A 20,266-nucleotide genomic window follows, 5' to 3' on the forward strand; every position below is an offset into this window, starting at 1 on the left:
GTTGGAACTGTAGTTGCCATTGTTTACATATTGGTTTCCACTTTAGTTTAGCCATTAATATTGGTGGTTATTGAATAATTTCACCTTTTAGCACTAGTAAAGTAGTAAGTAGTAACTGGTGAATTACGTATAAAGAAGAGCTAGCAAACTTGCAGAGTGATGAACAATTCAGCTCTTTACCAAAAAAGATTAATCATACAGACTCATATAGTGTACTCATAGTTCGAGATTTTGGAATTTTCAAAATTTCAAATTCCATTATATTCCGAGTACATTTTGAAATTTAGGATTTTTAGACTTTTGATTGGAATTCCAAATTTATCAAAAACTGAAATATTTAATGGAATTTTAAAAAAATTGTACTGTAATAAAATTTTGAAATTCCACTGAATATTTTGGTTTATGAAAAATTCGGAATCCTCACTTCTAGCAAGTTCATTTGCCTGCCCTATTAGGCGATTGCATTAAGAAAACTAATCAAGTAAGAGTTCCTCCTCCTCCTCACTCCTCACAAGTTCATTTTGCCTGCCCCCTATAGATAAGGAGATAAAGACGAACTATAAAGACGGTTTGAATACAGAAAAGTATAACCAAATTAAATCTAAAAGGTAAGAGTCATTCAACTGCAAATACAGAAAAGGAAAGGTATTATAGGAATAACTGAATAAGTAAGTTTGGACGTGGTGAATAAGGTCCCCATCCGCTTTCCGCCTGCGTATGTCTCCTCCTAATGCATCTTTCGCTTCATTGTTTAGCAAAAATGTCGATCCAACTCGCACACGATATGTCAAGCATCTTAGACATCTACGTATTAGATGCCAAAGTGTATCTTTAAATTGACTAACGATATTTTAATGAACAACATTTATGAGAGGAAACGACTGGGCCTCATAACAGCCACAAACAGCTTAGAACAAGTCCAATGGGAGGTTTAATATATAGCTTGCCAACTAGGCGCAGGGCCGGTTCAAGCCTAGATGTGGCCTTAGACGACTAATCCAAGCGAGGCCTTTTTTATTTTAAAAATTTATTGAAAAATTGAAAATAGTGTGTGTGAGAGAGATGTTGAGAAGGAAAGACGTTGGTTAATATGTCTTTAATTAGTTAAGTTGATAAAGAGTGGAAAATGTGCCATAGAAAGTGGAGATTCTCGCATATATTGTGGAATTTTATATTTTCTTTGATTCTTTCTAATTAAGATATCTAACTAAATGAGGACCCTAGCAACCATTAGATTCATCCTAGAACTCCGAGATGCAAATTGTGTAGTTGTCTATTGGATTAAACTTTCTTCAAACCAATTCACTCCTGAGATTTAGTGCGTGGGGAGAAAACAAATAGACTCCTACTATCTTTTTTTGTTTATTTTTTTCTTTATAGAAGATGGTAATATCAAATTTATGTAAGGAGAAATAAGGAAATTTGGAGGCCTTCTAAATTTGAGGCCTTATGGAGGATGAGCCGGCACTGACTAGGTGCCACACCACTGTTTTAGCACTTACACCACCCCTGGTATATGAAAACTCCGCAAGTCATCCCTGCAAGATTTAATTTCCGTAGTGTTAAAACGATACCATCTGCACATTTCTACTGTCCATTACAATTTAACACATGGGATTGTGTTATCGGTCTCCACCAATTTATTTCAACAACTAAGGCCACAAATTTAGCTAGGTTTATCACACCAGCCAAATTTATTACCCATCGGGTGACCCATTCGAACGGTTATAATTAGAGCTGGAAATAGATTTATTACCCATCGAGCAACCCATTCGAACGGCTATAATTAGGGCGGGAAATGGTACAAGTTTCAACCCAAATCCGACCATATCCGAAACCCCAAAACCATTTTACTAGATATGGTTTCTATGTTTATGACTAGCATCCGACCCAAACCCAAACCATTTTAACAAGATTTTTATTTTGATGCTTAAAAATTAATTTATATAGTACAAAATTATATATGAAAATCATTAAAATAGTATATTTTTGTGTGTTTTTTAATAAATATGGATATCTGAAATCCGATCCAAATCCAGATAGATCCTAATATGGTAAAGAGTTTTGAGTGAAAATCCGACCTGAACCCATTCCATTTCCAGCCCTAGTTATAATGTGTTTGGGTGCTATATGGCCTTCTTGCTCTTAACACCCGTCATAACAGCTAGGATCCCCCATGGGGCACGAACCATTGTAGTTTGGACTATGGACTTTTCCATTTGATGAGGTCTACTGATCAGTTCTTCCACACCAGTTTTTTTTTTTTTTTTTTTTTTTTTTTTTCCGCATCGTATAGTTTAGTGATACTGAGCTCCTACTTTGTGTTCCACCATTACTATCTCCGTATCTACTGTAATTCTGTAAATCGAGAACTTTCATGCTCTCCAGGTGCATGATAAGCCAAAAAGCATATCTCCACTTTAGAGCAATACCAAAACTCTCAATTTTCCCAAATCACAGAGAATCCTAGGCTGAATACTTGAGTTTCCATGGCCTTATGGGGTGCAGTAAATAACAGATCTGATTAGCAAGAGGTTGAACTAAACTGAATCCTTCATGCCACGTCAGAAAAAAAAAATGCAATGAAGATTTATTCCATGATTGCCATGCCTGAAACTGAATCTACTCAGCTATGCATTACCTCAAAATTCCCAAACCCATCCTGGAAAGAAACACCGCTGGTCACAGGCGCATTCATCCCGACCAAGTTCTTAATCATAACAGAAGGCTTCACTTTGATTAAATTGTTGGCCTACGGTAAGGCACATAGATGATCTTTAGAAGCATTTTTCCTTCGCTTCTTTTCAATGAAAGCTTCAAGTTTACCAGCTCCAGCTGTCTGCAAAATTTGCGACATAAAGGGAATTCAGAGAAGAACAACAACAATTCCACTGCTTTCAATAGTATTAACTACACATTGAAATCCAAAGCATACCTTGAGACTGTTAAATTTCTTCATAAGATCTCTCTTACGTATTTCCGCTGCAAGATAATAATTTAGTCAGGCTTTGTTGACAGAGAGAGAGGAGGGAGAGGAGAGAGAGAGAGAGCGTACATTGCTTAAGATGATATAGGTGTTTCCCTTCTTTTGCTGCTTCTCTCTCACTTCTCATATGCTCGGCCACAATAGCTTTGTCTGCAGCGTGTTTTGAGGGTCCTGTTTTCAGTTGTTTATCCTAAACAGTAACAAATGAACACAAAAATGAAAAATTGGGAAATTTTGATGAGTAATGAAGGAATTATTTTCAATAGAGCCTTTTCTAGGTTATAGGATAACTTACTATGGAAGATAACCGATTCTTCAAGTCAGCAATGACTTCTGGGTCAGTTGATTTCTTTAATAACTTCTTCAGTTCCTAATAAAACCATAAAAGCAACATGCTTTAGCAAAGTAATGGCAACAGAAAGACACGGATTGTTAAGATGTACGCATTGTTCATTCATTAAAATCATATATATAACCTCTTTCTCAGCAGGAAGTTCAGCCTCATAAATAAAGCCATATCTTCTCTTGAACCTAAGAAAAACCACCATAAGCAGGTGTTACAATAGTGGCTCCATTCCAACATATGCAAGAGACACCCATAACCAGTATCAAATGAATATATTTTAATAAATAATGACTTCAACACGACCTAGCATTTGGAAGAAATCCCCATAACTAGTATCAGATTAATATAGTGTTCGACCTTCTCATTAGGACAAATGTAGATACTCAATCGATTATCTTCCTACATATCATTAAACTACTAGGATTGAAACGAGGGATCTGATAAGACGTATAGTAGCATTTATGACCTTCAGTTTTGCAATAAATCTCACTTTTCCTACTGTCACCAATAAGTGACCTTGTAATTTAGAATGCGTACTTCCATTTCTTCAGTCATAACTTTTAAAGCTCGATATAAACAAATGTAGATTGAAGTGGTGGAAGCAATACTTAATCAAAATCTACACTTTATAGAACCTTAAAAGTCTCACATTTATTCATAATCACTCAATAGTTCATAAACACAAACACAAACACAACTACCCCAAACCTAAATACAAGCCCTTATTTATACTAATAACAATAAAGCAGCAACTAAATTAGTGGCTCACGACCCATGGGCTTAGACTCGACTAAATGTCCACATCACACTCTCCAGGTTAAAGAAGTTTGACCAAAAGCTTGTTGACATGAAAACCCACCAATATGCAAAAGCTCTTCAAACTTCAAATTTGTATACGTCACCCTCCCGTGGTTCTGAGGAATTCGACATCGAATCTTGCCCAAATATCAGCTCAAACGAATAACATGGCACCACAATGCTACTAGAACTCCTATCTTGAAACACAATGGATACTGGAAGTCATGAAATATGCGTTGAAGTGCTTTGTGGTTGCGAGCAAAAACCTTCTCAAAATTGGATAGAAAATGATCGATATAACCACCATTTTGTGCCTGCTGAATTGGAGGAACAAGACCTTCATAGATCTGGTTAGCAGGACGTCTTTGTTGCAAAGGAAAGTGATGAACTTGCTGATTTCGTTTGTTATCTCGCTCAAGACATAACACAACAACTTTATAAATTCTTTTCTTCTCTTTGTTGTCATCGACAACAACCGGTGTTTTACGTTGGGTTATAGAAGCTCTACTAACGATGGGGGGGTTGGGCTGCAAAAGCTCCACCATAACCTCCCTAAGTCGACTAGTCGCTTCTTCTAATCGATAAAACCTATTTTGCTTCTCTCCACTATTCTAGTCGAGCAATCCGTACTCTAGGGGTTAATATGAATCCATGAGTTCTCCATGAATTCTTCATCTCTGACGTTGTAGACATATCTTAATTTGCAAGAATAAAATTAAATTCGCAGTGAACAATAACCTAGGTGAACAGTGTTGTGACCAGTGTTTCGTGAACAATGTTTCTGCACAAATCTCCCAAAAAGCAATCTGCTCCGATACCAAAATAATGTAAATTGAAGTGGCGGAAGCAACACTTAATCAAAATCTGCACTTTATAGAACCCTAAAAGTCTCACATTTATTCATAATCACTCAATAATTCATAAACACAAACACAACTACCCCCAAACATAAATGCAAGCCCTTATTTATACTAATAACAATAAAGCAACAACTAAACTATTGGGCTCACAACCCATGGGCTTAGACTCGACTAGATGTCCACATCATAAACCCTAAAGAGTATATGTTTTAAAGACCAAGGGGAGTGACCCTCTTGAAAAAGAGCACCAATGCTCGAGCAGTAGGAAGGGCCATCATCTGATATTTATAGCTTTCCAATCAGACTACTTGAATCGATGACAACAAGGGACATGGAAGTGGAACAAATAAGAGCTGAAACTTGCAAGTGAAGGTATCACTCTGATTGAGGTGCGGTACCATCATTTTCTAAAATATCTTAAATGTCCATGACCAATGTTGGTTTTTGAGAAACCAAATTTCTTAAAACTGAGGTTTTGTACCTTTGCCAGCAATACAAGCAACCATTAATTACTTCTCATATCCACATTTAACTAACAGCATTGAACAACGATGGTGATGATTCCAAACAATAAATTATATACCAAGTACTGATTCCAAACAAGTACTGTTCACACAAGAAAGTAACAGTCAATTTTTTAACTATTTATCTAATAAAAAAGTTTCGTGTGGGGCCCTTAAAGCAGCGGCTACAAATGTTTCTCACAAGTTATAACATGGCAGATCCAAAGTCTTATAGGATATGTGCAATTTAAAATGTTAATCAAGTGAGGGTATGCGAACGTTTTTGAGTTAGTTTTTTTAGAGGGTGTAAAATGACTCTTGGCTCTTTATGCGTATTATGCCCCCCCCTCCCACAAGATTCTTTTTTCTCTTATCTTTTTATCTTCCTCCGCCTTTTCTTCATCTCCCTCCTTCATCTTCCTCCTCTCATCTTGCCACTTGATTAGGATTGGGAAAAAAGGAAAAAACACACACACACATGCTGTAAGTCTCGCTCCGTCTCTCGGTTTCTCTCTCGAAATTGGTGAGGGTTGTTATTTAGAAGTGGGAGAAGATAGAAGCGACCATGTTGTTGTCGACGAAGCGAAGCGCGATAATTCAAATTCACTTCTAGGAATTGGTTTTGGTTCTCAATTTAAAGTAAGTAGTCTATAATTTTTTATGGATTAACAATTGACTTAGTTTATTTGGATCTATGAGATGAATATATATTAAGTTGCTCGAAGTCACGCTTGTTATACTGCTGTCAAGTTTTTTTTTTTAGATATAGGTTCGTGGGTAAACTTAGATTTTCGATGGTAACCCGTGCGAGAGTCAATGCATTGCTTGAACTGTTTATATGCATGATTTTTATTTATTTTGAAGCATCTTGAATAATACATATATCACAACTATCAATTTTATGTTATGGACATTAAGATACTTTGGTTTTCATGGGTGTTTATATGGTTGAGCATTGGCAAGGCTTTATTCAGGGTTGTCAATGGGCCGGACTTGAACAGGACTCACCTATGTCCAAGTCCCGTTTACATTTAGAAGGTCCAAGTCCCGGTCTAGGTCCTGTTGGACATGATCGGATTCGGGCCTGGCCTAGGTCCAATAAGGTTATATGGAAATTGTGTATTTTTTTATTATTTCTCTAAAAAAAACTGAAATAGGGTGTAGTAAGACTCGAACCCAATCCTTATATGTGGCACTACACCACTAATCCATCAAGCCTTTTAACATTTTTGTATACTAGTAATTACAAATTTAATAGTACTTATTCGAAAAACTAAAAAAATAACCTTAGTTTTCGGGTCGGACGGGGGTATGTCCATAACTGGCCCAATAGTCTTATCGGACAACATTTAAGTTCTAAGTCCCTATCTTATCGGTTCGGATTTGTTTCAGCAGTAATCTGCTTCAACACAACAAGAGCAATGGTAAAGAACGCACTAAGAAACAGAGGAATTTAATGTTAGGGGAGATGAAACTGAACCAAATAATGGCTGCCTACGTACTAAAGATCTATTCTCTAGGGATCAAGTTTCAACGTAGTTCCTTATTGTGAGAGAGAATATTTTTTATGAATTGGGAGAGACTGAGTCCTAAAAGGACTGTGTTTGTTTGTCCAAAGAATTGTTACCTCTTTGAACTTTTATCCTTATCTTCTATAATAATGAATCTGGACATATTTATAAATAGACCAATAATTGGATGGACTAGGATTAAGCACGTGGGCTTAACTGCTGGACTAGGCCTATTATTGGGCTGGATTCGTGGGCTTAATGAGCCACAAGGTGGGGGTCTATACATCGCCCTCTCTTTGGTGGATGGGCAAAGCCCATGTGGCAAAAAAGTTAATATAGAAAAAAAAAAGAACATTGATTTAAAAGAAAAAAAAATAAAATAGAATAAATGTTACCAAGTATTGGCGGACGTAATCTCATTGTCAAAGGCGACAGTAGGCGATGACAGGAGACAAAAATTATTGGCGACAAAATACGAAAATAATTAGCGAAAATTATTGACGGAAATTATTAGCGAAAATAATTAGCAAAAATTATTGGCGAAAGTATATTGGCAGAAATAATTGGCGAAAATTATTGGCAGAAGTTTATTGGCGGAAATAATTAGCGAAAATTATTGGCAGAAATTATTTGCGGAAATTGGAGGAAATAATTAGCGAAAATTATTGGCAGAAGTTTATTGGTGGAAATAATTTGCGAAAAATATTGGCGAAAGGGTGGAAGTTATTGGCGGAAGGAAGGAAGTTATTGGCGAAAATAATTCATAACTTAATTGTGTGAGGTCGGCTAAAAAGCTAAGAATAATATAGCTGTAAAAGTAATAATATGGGTTTGGAACTTGTTTGGTTATAAGAAAAAACAAATGAAATAGGTAAAAGAGTAGTAAGACCGGCCTAAATAATTTGTTTTGTGTACTCTTGTTTGACCGGCTTTGATAAGTAAAAGTGAGTATAATAGGAATAGAATCATTGAAAAAGTTGGAGTGCTAATAAAACAAAAAAGAATTGGTATTGGTATTGTATTGGTATTGGTAGGACCGGCTTTATGACAAAATATTTGTTGGAAAGAGGAGTTATATTACGTAAGACCGACTTTAATTAGTAAGAAGGGCTAAAAGATTGTCCATGTGAAAAGAGCATGACCGGGACCCATATGAAAGTGTAGGTCCGGCTTACCATGCGAATTTCTTGACTGAAGTTGACGTAAAAGTTGGTGTTGGCGAAATATTGAGATTGACAATAAAAACAAAACAAGGAAGTGAATAAAAACAAAACAAGAAAGGTAATGTATGAAAGGGTGGGTTCCACGCTGAGGAGTCCTAATACACAAGGGAATAGTATTTAGAATTGTTGTTTAGCTAAACTATTAGAACCCACTATAAATACAACATACCAGGTGGGGTTGGAGAACCAAACTAAATAGAAAAAAAAAAAAAAATTGAGAACGAAACCGGTAATAAGGATTATTATTATTATTTGTTGGAAGCAAAAATTTGAAACGGTAATGGCGAGAATTCAACTTCAATGAAGATGGACCAAAACAAAAGGTACTCTATACATACGAGGTCAACCAAGGAAGACTTCAATAACGGAGATGAAGAAACGGCTTGCATTACAAGAATTCAATGTGGACAGTGTGAAAAGTGTTTTACAAAAAGCCAAAGAAGATGAAGTAGTAGCAACATGGCACCAATTATCATATGGTTTGAAATTTCCCTTGGACAATACTGTTGCAAGGATCTTAGAATGGTGGCATGTTACACCTGCACAGATGTCAGTTCCATTTTGGTTAATAATCTCAAGAATGCGAAGATTACAATTACGATACAAACAAAGATTTGGGTGTCAAGAGCTTTACGCAATTGCAAGCCCTCGTGTCACTCCGAAAGACAATTTCATAATGCTTGGCGTGCACTTCAAAAATAGAAGGGAGAGGTTTAGTGGTCTTCCGGATAGCTACAAATATTGGGAAGATTATCTGTATCGCATACGAGGGAAGTGGAACACGACAGGAAGGGACGTTCCAAACAATTTTACTGGTAAGTAATTGTATTGTGTTTACGTATAGGTGATATTATGTTTGTGTTCGGAAAGGAAGATTTTGCAATAACTTAATTACTAATTGTGTTTCTGTTGTTGGTGGTATTTGTAGAGGAAAATCCGCCGATTGATATGGTAGACATGGATAGCAAAACACAGGATAACTTAAAATTTTACTTCCATGGGAAAATACCATCTGAAGTATATGATCTAAGTTTCCCAGATGATATTATGGACTTCCTATGTGAGGTGGAGGAAGAGGCGGAAAAAGATGATGAGAGTGAAGGGCAAGAAAGTGATGAGGGAGAAGAAGAAGGAAGTGTTGAAGGAGAGGATGAAGATAAGAGTTGTAAAGGTGTAGAAAGGAAAAATAATAAAAAAGGTGTGGAGAAAAAGCGAACTAAAGAATTTGAAGTTATGAGTGGACAATTAATTAGACAAAATAAAATCAAAGACCAAAACAATATTATTAGGAATAAGCGAATAATCGTAGAAGATGAAGATAGTAATAGTGATATAGAGGAACAGGTGAATACTTCAAAAAAGAGAAGAACGTTAAGAAGAAAATATTATGAGTTACCGTTGAAGGACGATGGTGAAACCTATAAATTTTTAGAAGATGATTATGGGAGAGAAGAGAGCATAAAAGAAAATGAGAAAACTGTGGCTAAAAATTTAGAGAATAAAGACGATATTGTACAGGTTGGAGTTGGCATTTTAGCACTAAAGGAAAATCACAAAACGCAAAATGAATCCAACAATTTAATCCAAGTGACAACTAGCATGCAACGAGAGAAAAGGAACGAGGTAAATTATTTGTTCTATTTGTTTAACTGTTTATTTATTTAATTGTAATATGCGTTTTAAAGTTATGTTAATGTTTCAGGTAATGAGAATAATGAAAGAATTAAATGAGATGGAAGAATAGGAATGGAATGCCACTGTAAGGACCGAATAATTAGAAGATTTGAAAGCCGGGGTGAAAACGCAGGAAGAAGAAAACGAAAAAATGACTGCAAAAGTGTTGGGGTTAGAAAAAGAATTAAATGTTGCTAAGAAAGAGAATGTGGAAAATAAGAAATTGTTAACACAAGCTTCCCTAGAGATAGGAAATAAGGAGATGGAGAGGATGCAAGCAATTATGCAAAAGGCAGATGTTCTAGAAGAGAAAGAAGACCTATAATAAATTATATCAAATGTATATAGAGATTGTTAAAGTTGCTCCGAAAGGTGTGCCTTTTCCAGAGATAACTTAATAGACAGTTGATTTTGAAATAAATGTAGTAAAAATATTACCAACCTTGAATGAACATGCATTGTCGGCAATAACTTGATAATAATATGTCATCTCGCTTTTGATCTTCCGTGTTGTGTTGTATGTTGATACGTAGTATGGATAGAAATATATGATAGCGATATAACGAGGGGAATGCAGACGCCCCCAATATAAAATCTATTGGAGAAAGTGTGATTGAAAGGCAAAAGGGCTGTAATCGTCCTCAATGAATGTAGCTATTCAGGCGTCAAAATAGTTATACCGAACGTGCGGCAAGGCCTGACAACTTTCGGAGTTTCCACAGGTGCAAGGCCGTTGCACTGGGACCAAACTAAAACACAACGTCGTTGCCTTAGTAGTGGAATTTGTACGGATATTGTAATTTGGGAGTATTGCAATAATTGTACCGAGCAAGAATAACCATCTTAATGACTTGGATTTCCTTCAAGTAGGCATGAATGCGACTGACTTGGACCGAAGAAGGCATAATATGGATGACCTCTCTGGAATTAAAGTTAATGAATGACATTGTTGAAAGGAAGAGTACAGAAAAATAGAGTAATGTAAAATGACAACCAAACATATGAGAATGGAAATTGAATGTCTTTATTGATAGATAAAATAGAACGAACTACATAGATGAATAAATTTGTTATTGATGGAGTAAACGCAAAAATGCAAAAGATTTCCTAACGGTAAAACTTGCGAAGGTGGTAAGCATTCCATGACTTCTCTATCATTCTTCCAGAAATAGTACGGAGGAAATATGACCCTTTAGATGCTGGACGATCTATGATGTAGGGTCATTGACAATTTTCTCCAAACTTTCCCAATTCTATAAGCTTTGGGTTTAAACAAATAGAAACGCCCCTAGTTGAGCCTATGTGGAGGATGACACTTGCCATTATCTCTTACAAGAGTTGGAGATTTTAGGTGATACACACATTCGGGTCCGCCTGGAGACTGTCTTTTTCTTTGCGAGTAACCAACCTATCTAAGCCGGTAGCTTGTCTGAGATCGTGGTCTTCCCTCTAGTTGCTTCTATGACACCTTCCTTCCCAATCGGATCAGACCTATTTAGGATGGTGATTTTCCTCTAGTCAACGAGGTCGGCCTTCCCTGTCAAGTCGGTCTCGTTTGGGATATTGTTCTTCCTTATATTTTCTTCCATGACACCTTCTTTCCCTGTCTGGTCAGACCTGTTTGGGATGACAATTTTTCTCAAATCTGCGAGGTCGGCCTGATGATGGTCTTCCTTATACTTTCTTCCGTGATACCTTCTTTCCCGACCTGTCTGGTCGGACCTATCTAGGATGGCGATTTTCCTCAAATCTGCGAGGTCGGCCTTCCCTATCAGGTCCGTCCGGTCTAGGATGATGGTCTTCCTTATACTTTCTTCCGTGACACCTTCTTTCCCGGCCTTTCTAGTCAGACCTGTCTAGGATGGCAATTTTTCTCAAATCTGCGAGGTCGGCCTTCCCTGTCAGGTCCATCCGGTCTAGGATGATGGTCTTCCTTATAGTTTTTTCTGTTATGATATTTTTTTTTTGTTAGGTCAGACCTGTCTGGGATGGCGATTTTCCTCAAATCAGCAAGGTCGGCCTTCCCTGTTAGGTCGGACCTGTCTAGGATGTCGGTCTTCCCCCCGCCAGTCAAACCATGCGAGGATGACATTTTTCATAACTTATCAAGTACATTTCCTTGACCATTAAATTTTAAATTCTGACATCCCTTGACTCTATCGTTAAGTTCTTTTGCAATCAACTATTTCAATTGTTGTTCCGTCAGAGTTAAAGTATTTGCTCAAACAGATAGACGCCCCCGGTCATGCTCATGTGGAGAAAGATACCTTCCATTGTCTCTTATTGAGGTTAGAGATCTTTGGCGGTACGCACGATTAGCTCCGACCGGTGATTGTCTTTCTCTATCCCTGTAACCAGCCTGCCTAGGCCGGTAGTCACCCTTAGCAGGGCGGCCGGTATAATTATACCGCTCTTCCATATTTGGTTGCTCTTGTCTGTGGTGCCTGCATTCCCAGTCATGTCAGACATATCTCGGATGGCGGTCTTCCCTGAAATTGATTCTATAAAGTAAATCTTCCCTTTGAGATCGGACATGTCTAGGGTAGTAGTTATCCCTGTCAATCCGATTCTCCCCATAAGTTTGGGTAATAAGGTCATTACTCTTAGAGCGTGCACTGGTTGATTGTGCTTGAGAAATAACACCTTGCGGTGGCGCTGCTGCAGTTGGATGTTGAGAATTGATCCTACCACTAGGAGCAACTTCGATTGTTCAACCGTTCTTGCATTGGCCCGACTTGAATTTCGAGGGTTCGCGATTCTTATTGGCGGGGAGGAATATATTTGATTGTTTGATCTGCTTCTTGTGCTTACCATTTTGATTGTTTCACGCGATAATGGATTCAAAACCCACGACGGCGCCCAATTATGTTTTAAAAAGAACCTGCTTCAACATAACGAGAGCAATGGTAAAGAACGCACTAAGAAACAAAGGAATTTGATGTTGGGGGAGATAAAATTGAACCAAATAATGGTTTCTTATGTACCCAAGATCTATTCTCTAGGGATCAAGTTTCAACGTAGTTCCTTATTGTGAGAGTATTTTTTATGAATTGGGAGAGACTGAGTCCTAAGAGGACTGTATTTGTTTGTCCAAAGAATTGTTACCTCTTTGAACTTTTATCCTTATCTTCTATAATAATGAACCTAGACATATTCATAAATAGACCAGTAATTGGATGGGCTAGGATTAAGCACGTGGGCTTAACTACTGGACTAGGCCTAGTATTGGGCTAGATTCGTGGGCTTAATGAGCCACAAGGTGGGGGTCTATACAGGATTCAATCGGGCATCGGGCCTAGTCCGGTCCATTGGCAGCCCTAACTTTATTTGCTTGAAGTGTTTCATGTTAGAACCTTTGGATTTTGGGAAAAGTTGTTTATAGCTATGGGTTAAAAAGCTTATAGATTACAATTTTAACTAAATGATATTATTTGGATTGTTAAACATGGGATAACCAGTGGTGCCCCAAGGTTCTCTATGTGTCTTCATGGAAATATATTTATGGAAGTGGTCGGGTAAACAATTATTGATTGAATTGAAGTATATGAAGTATATGTCAGAGTTTGGATTATTTTCATTAAGGGTTCGATTATGGCTATTGGTGATATGCATGACTATTGCTTATGTTCATGCCTGATTTTTCTCTGACTTTGAGCTAATCTTGTGTTGCTCAAGGTTTATTTGGACCTTGTTAAAACATGAAAAAATGTCCGTCCCCCCTTTTATAGTTTTTCTCTTCTCTTTTCATCTTCTTCCTCTCACTATCTTTGTTCTCCGCCCTTCTCTTCATCTTCCTCCTCTCATCTCCTACCCTTGCTATGCTCACTTCCCCACTGCTATACATTAATTCTAATTTGAAAGAGTACTGGATCATTGTTGATTTGGTCAACAATGGCTGTTTTGTGGACTGGGCTTTTATCATTCGGTTAGTTGTGGTTCTTTTGGCCTAATTTGAAACAGTGTCGTGGGCACGGGCTATATACTAATTTACTATAAGAAGAAGAAAAGTATGATAACTAGGTTATCATTCATCTGTTGATTTGATACTAATATACAAATCAGTGAGGTGAGGAGGGAAACTCGCCAAAGAAGAACCAAGCAAAGGGAAAAGGACTTGTAGCACACTGATTTTGACGATTACTACAACAGGCAATGAAGCAAAGCAAAAAAAAAATTAATCACACCGAGCTAACCAACATATTAAAACTAACAGACAAACCAGAAAGTACGAGTGATGGCATTGAAAAATGATAAACCAAAGAGTTCTAACATCCTACACACGTTTAAAAGTTCAGGGCATAGCAAATTTACGAGAACAAACAAGTATCAGAGAGTGATAAAGGCTCACCAATCAGTATCAAGATTTCCACATAATGATTCAAAGCGAGGATCACGTATCACCTGAATAAAGAAACATGTCATATTATCAGACTAATAGCAAAACTCAAATTATATTTTACTACATAAATATACAACTCCAAGTCTTACACGCCACACCAGTTCACTACTAACATTCCTTTTAATTTTTTAAACTCCTCAGTATATACAATGATAGCTTAAAGCCCTTTAGCGGTAAGCGGGAGGCGAACACAAATCACGATTATCTGCTTTGAAACCATTTTACGGCTCCTTAATCCCGTCAATAATTTATTTGATCACAGACTTGCTATGATGCGGAATAAACGAAATTTAAAAGAAAAGATGCGGAGATCTTCAAAATGGAGGATTGATTTAAGGACGAAGAAGATTGAATAGAAGAATTGTAGAAATTGAGGGAGAAAAGTATATTAGGTTTTGGAGATTTGATAATTAATAATTGAATTCCTGAACTAAACTACAGTGGCATCCTTATATAGATAAGTCATACTTGATAACCAAAAAACCTAAACTTCTATATCTAACCTACACTTCTAAAACTAATTAAACTCTAAATAGAAAATACTAAATATTCCAAATTTCTAATAAATAATAATTCGATCTACTTTGAAAATAATAATCTAGCACAAAAGAAGGAATTATGGTTAGAAAGAGGGGCTAGTAATTCTACATCATTCTTCCTTTCTTTTGAAAAACTCGACCTCAAGTTGATGATACGAAAAAAAAATAACATTGTTTTGTCAAAAATATTATTTTCACAATCTTTCTAACGCTTCTTTCAACTTTTTTGGTGAAATTTCCGTAGTCTTTTGTTTGAATTAAATACATGTCCAAAAGAAGCTTAAAACGAACTTTCAACGAATTTCATTCGACGACACTTGTTACGATATTTCTTGTGCTTCTTCAAATAACATGTAACCATTAGAGAAGAGAACAACGCAAACGGATCTTCAAAAGATGGAAAAATAAAAGTTGGTGTGCACTCCCCTTCTTGAAAAATCTTACATTTTTGTCCAATTTGTAGACTTTGAAAGTTGGAATCTTCATAAGCAATATGTAGCGTATTCTTTGTAACTTGTGGAGAATCAACATAAGAAACAACATCTTTTTTAGCTCATAGTTTCAATTTCTTAAAGAGTAGAGACTGGTGTGGGTTGAGGTATAATTGAAGTGGTGAGGAAAATTTTCGGTGGGGATATAGGAACAAGGTTTTATGGATTATTGTAGAGGTGCTAGAGTTTGTAAAAGTGGTGGTGTTAGGGTTTGTAAAAGCTATAGTGTGAGGGAATGCTTCTTTGAACATATTCGTGAGTCTCGTCTCCAAAGCTTCAAACTTTAAATCAATGTTCAATTCTAACTTAAGTTTGTTGACAGCGTCGTCGATAGTGTCTAGTGTCTACTAGTTCTTTCTTCGTAACATATTCAGCCATTGAGAGAAAAAAAAAATTGGTGGTTTGCAGAAGGGGTGGTGGTAGTGGATCGTTTTCTTGATCAAAATCTAAAAAGTGGGGCTCTTGATACCAATTGATGCAGAATAAAAAGATTTAGAAGAAAAGATGAGGAGATCTTCAAAAGGGAAAATTGATTTAAGGAGGAAGAAGATTGAATAGAATAATTGTGGAAGTTGAGGGAGAAAAGTATATTAGGTTTTGGAGATTTGATAGTTTGATAATTGATAATTGAATTCCTGAACTAAACTACAATGACCTCTTATATAGATAAGCCATACTTGATAACCAAGAAACCTAAACTTCTATATCTAACCTACACTTCTAAAACTAATTAAACTCTAAATAGAAAATACTAAATATTGAAACCTATAAATTTTTAAGATGATTACGGAGAGAAGAGAGCATAAAAGAAAAATGAGAAACGCGGGCTAAAAATTTTAGAGAAGAAAGACGAGACAGATTGTGCCGAGTTGGCATTTTAGCACTAAAGGAAAATCACAAAACGCAAAATGAATCCAACAATTTAATCCAAGTGACAACTAGCATGCAACGAGAGAAAAGGAACGAGGTAAATTATTTGTTCTATTTGTTTAACTGTTTATTTATTTAATTGTAATATGCGTTTTAAAGTTATGTTAATGTTTCAGGTAATGAGAATAATGAAAGAATTAAATGAGATGGAAGAATAGGAATGGAACGCCACCCTGAAGGACCGAATAATTAGAAGATTTGAAAGCCGGGGTGAAAACGCAGGAAGAAGAAAACGAAAAGATGACTGCAAAAGTGTTGGGGTTAGAAAAAGAATTAAATGTTGCTAAGAAAGAGAATGTGGAAAATAAGAAATTGTTAACACAAGCTTCCCTAGAGATAGGAAATAAGGAGATGGAGAGGATGCAAGCAATTATGCAAAAGGCAGATGTTCTAGAAGAGAAAGAAGACCTATAATAAATTATATCAAATGTATATAGAGATTGTTAAAGTTGCTCCGAAAGGTGTGCCTTTTCCGTAGATAACTTAATAGACAGTACTTGATTTTGAAATAAATGTAAAAAATATTACCAACCTTGAATGAACATGCATTGTCGGCAATAACTTGATAATAATATGTCATCTCGCTTTTGATCTTCCGTCGGTGTTGTATGTTGATACGAGTATGGATAGAAATATATGATAGCTATATATAACGAGGGGAATGCAGACGCCTCAATATAAAATCTATTGAGAAAGTGTGATTGAAAGGCAAAAGGGCTGTAATCGCCCTCAATGAATGTAGCTATTCAGGCTAAAATAGTTATACCTAACGCAGCGGCAAGGCTCCCGATTAACTTCGAGTTTCATTGTGTGCAAGGTCACTACCCTCCAGACTGACCAAACTAAAACACAACGCCGCTGCCTTTAGTAGTGGAATTTGCACGGATATTGTAAATGGGGAGTATTGCAATAATTGTACCGAAAGCAAGAATAACCATCTTAATGACTTGGATTTCCTTCAAGTAGGCATGAATGCGAATCGACTTGGACCAAGAAGGCATAATATGGATGACCTCTCCGAATTAAAGTTAATGAATGACATTGTTGAAAGGAAGAGTATTTAAAAATAGAGTAATGTAAAATGACAACCAAACATAGGAGAATGGAAATTGAATGTCTTTATTGATAGATAAAATAGAACTAACTACATAGATGAATAAATTTGTTATTGATGGAGTAAACGCTAAAAAATGCAAAAGATTTCCTAACGGAAAACTTTGGTGGCTGCGGTAAGCATTCCATGACTCTCTATCATTCTTCCAAATAGTACGGAGGAAATATGACCCTTTAGATGCCGGACGATCTATGATGTAGGGTCATTGACAATTTTCCAAACTTTCCCAATTCTATAAGCTTGGTTTAAACAAATAGCCCCTTAGTTGAGCCTCCATGGAGGGATGACACTTGCCATTATCTCTTACAAGAGTTGGAGATTTTAGGTGATACACACATTCGGTCCGCCTCGAGACCGCCTTTTTCTTTGGAAAGTAACTAACCTATCTAAGCCGGTAGTTTGTCCGGAGATCGCGGGTCTTCCCTCTAGTTGCTTCTATGACACCTTCCTTCCCAATCAGATCAGACCTATTTAGGATGGTGATTTTCCCTCTAGTCAACGAGGTCACCTTCCCCGCCAAGTCGGGTCTCGCTTGGGATATTGTTCTTCCTTATATTTTCTTCCATGACACCTTCTTTCCCCGCCCCGGTCGACTGCTTGGGATGGCAATTTTTCTCAAATCTGCGAGGTCAACTCGATGATGGTCTTCCTTATACTTTCTTCCGCGGATAATTTCTTTTCCGACTGCCCGGGTCGGACTCATATCTAGGATGGCGATTTTCCTCACCATGAGGTCGGCCTTCCCTATCGTCCGGCCCCGCCTAGGATGATGGTCTTCCTTATACTTTCTTCGCGGACACCTTCTTTTCTTCTAGCCTTTCTAGTCGACCGCTTCAGATGGCAATTTTTCTCAAATCGCTGAGGTCGGCCTTTCCCCGCCAGGTCCATCCCGTTCCAGGATGATGGTCTTCCTTATAGTTTTTTCTGTTATGATATTTTTTGTTAGGTCGCACTGCCCCGATGGCGCATTTTCCTCAAATCGGGCCGAGGTCGGCCTTCCCCGTTAGGGTCGGACTCGCCTAGGGGATGTCGGTCTTCCCCCACAGTCAAACCCCGCCCGATGACATTTTTTCATAACTTATCAAGTACATTTCCTTGACCATTAAATTTTAAATTCTCGACATCCCTCGACTCTATCTAAGTTCTTTTGCAATCAACTATTTCAATTGTTGTTCCGTCCGAGTTAAAGTATTTGCTCAAACAGATAGACGCCTGGCCATGCTCATGCGGAGAAAGATACCTTCCATTGTTCTTATCGAGGTTAGAGATCTTTGGCGGCACGACGATTAGTCTCGACGGTGATTGTCTTTCTATCCCTCAGAAACCGCTTAGGCCTTAGTCAGAATAATTTAGCATGGCGGTATAATTATACCGCCTTCCATATTTGGTTGCTCTTGTCATGGTGCCCGTGATTCTACCATGTCGACATATCTGATGGCTGGTCTTCCCCGAAATTGATTCTATAAAGTAAATCTTCCCTTTCGAGATCTGGACATGTCAGGGGTAGTTATCCCCGGCTAACCGGATTCTCCCATAAGTTTGGGTAATAAGGTCATTACTCTTAGAGCGCAATCGGGTTGATCGGTGGTTGAGAAATAACACCTTGGCGTATGCCGCCGGCAGTTGGATGTTGAGAATTGATCCTACCACTAGGGAGCAACCCGATTGTTCAACGGTTCTTGCATCGGGATCGAATTTGAATTTCGAGGGTTGCGATTCTTATCGCGTGAGGAATATGTTGACCGCTTGGTCCGGCTTTCAGGCTTACCATTTTGATTGTTTCACGGATAATGGATTCAAAACCCATGACGGCCGCCAATTATGTTTCGGCAAGAACTCATTTCAACATAACGAGCAATGGTAAAGAACGCACTAAGAAACAAAAGGAATTTGATGTTGGGGAGATAAAATTGAACCAAATAATGGTTTCTTATGTACCCAAGATCTATTCTCTAGTGGATCAAGTTTCAACGTAGTTCCTTATTGTGGAGAGTATTTTTTATGAATCGAGAGACCGAAGTCCTAAGAGGATCAGATTTGTTTGTCCAAAGAATTGTTACCCTTTGAACTTTTATCCTTATCTTCTATAATAATGAACCCCAGACATATTCATAAATAGACCAAGAATGGATGGGCTAGATTAAGCACGCGGGCTTAACCACCGGACTAGGCCTAGTATTGGCTAGATTCGCGTATTTAATGAGCCACAAGCGGGGTCTATACAGATTCAATCGGCATCGGCCTAGTCCGGGTCCATTGACAGCCCTAACTTTATTTGCTTGAAGTGTTTCATGTTAGAACCTTTGGATTTTGGGAAAAGTTGTTTATAGCTACGGGTTAAAAAGCTTATAGATTACAATTTTAACTAAATGATATTATTTGATTGTTAAACATGGGATAAACCCGGTGGTGCCCCAAGGTTCTCTATGTGTCTTCATGGAAATATATTTATGGAAGTGGTCGGGTAAACAATTATTGATTGAATCAAGTATATGAAGTATATGTCGAGTTTGGATTATTTTCATTAAGGGTCTGATTATGGCTATCGTGATATGCATGACTATTATTGCTTATGTTCATGCCTGATTTTTCTCCTCGACTTTGAGCTAATCTTGTGTTGCTCAAGGTTTATTTGGACCTTGTTAAAACATGAAAAATGTCCGTCCCCCCCCTTTTATAGTTTTTTCTTCTTTTCATCTTCTTCCTCTCACTATCTTTGTTCTCCTCCCCTTCTCTTCATCTTCCTCCTCTCATCTCCTACCCTTGCTATGCTCACTTCCCCATCGCCATACATTAATTCTAATTTGAAAGAGTACCTTGGATCATTGTTGATTTGGTCAACAATGGCGCTTTTGTGGACTTGGGCTTTTATCATCTCGTTAGTTGTGGTTC

At 37.4% G+C, this 20,266-nt stretch overlaps 1 protein-coding gene across 2 annotated transcripts in view; it reads right to left on the reverse strand.

The window, feature by feature from the left end:
- Positions 1 to 630: 630 nt before the first annotated feature.
- The window catches only part of LOC147513712 (rRNA biogenesis protein rrp36-like), a 34,079-nt gene continuing 14,443 nt past the window's right edge, over positions 631 to 20,266 (reverse strand). Inside the window, exons 4-10 of one of the 2 annotated variants that reach the window (XR_015215598.1) lie at positions 14,250 to 14,302; positions 3,463 to 3,517; positions 3,282 to 3,356; positions 3,056 to 3,176; positions 2,936 to 2,982; positions 2,642 to 2,839; positions 631 to 1,538 (exon numbers count right to left, since the gene is read on the reverse strand). Coding sequence is in view for 1 of the 2 variants with exons in the window: in XM_086596918.1 (XP_086453044.1) it covers positions 2,753 to 2,839; positions 2,936 to 2,982; positions 3,056 to 3,176; positions 3,282 to 3,356; positions 3,463 to 3,517; positions 14,250 to 14,302 (438 nt within the window). In the remaining variant the exon portion in view is untranslated. Of the gene's footprint in view, positions 1,539 to 2,535; positions 2,840 to 2,935; positions 2,983 to 3,055; positions 3,177 to 3,281; positions 3,357 to 3,462; positions 3,518 to 14,249; positions 14,303 to 20,266 lie in introns of those variants that run through there. The other variant, XM_086596918.1, reaches the window with a different exon arrangement.

The sequence above is a fragment of the Coptis chinensis genome, chromosome 3 (assembly GCF_015680905.1).
Source record: "Coptis chinensis isolate HL-2020 chromosome 3, ASM1568090v1, whole genome shotgun sequence".
Taxonomy (NCBI): domain Eukaryota; kingdom Viridiplantae; phylum Streptophyta; class Magnoliopsida; order Ranunculales; family Ranunculaceae; genus Coptis; species Coptis chinensis.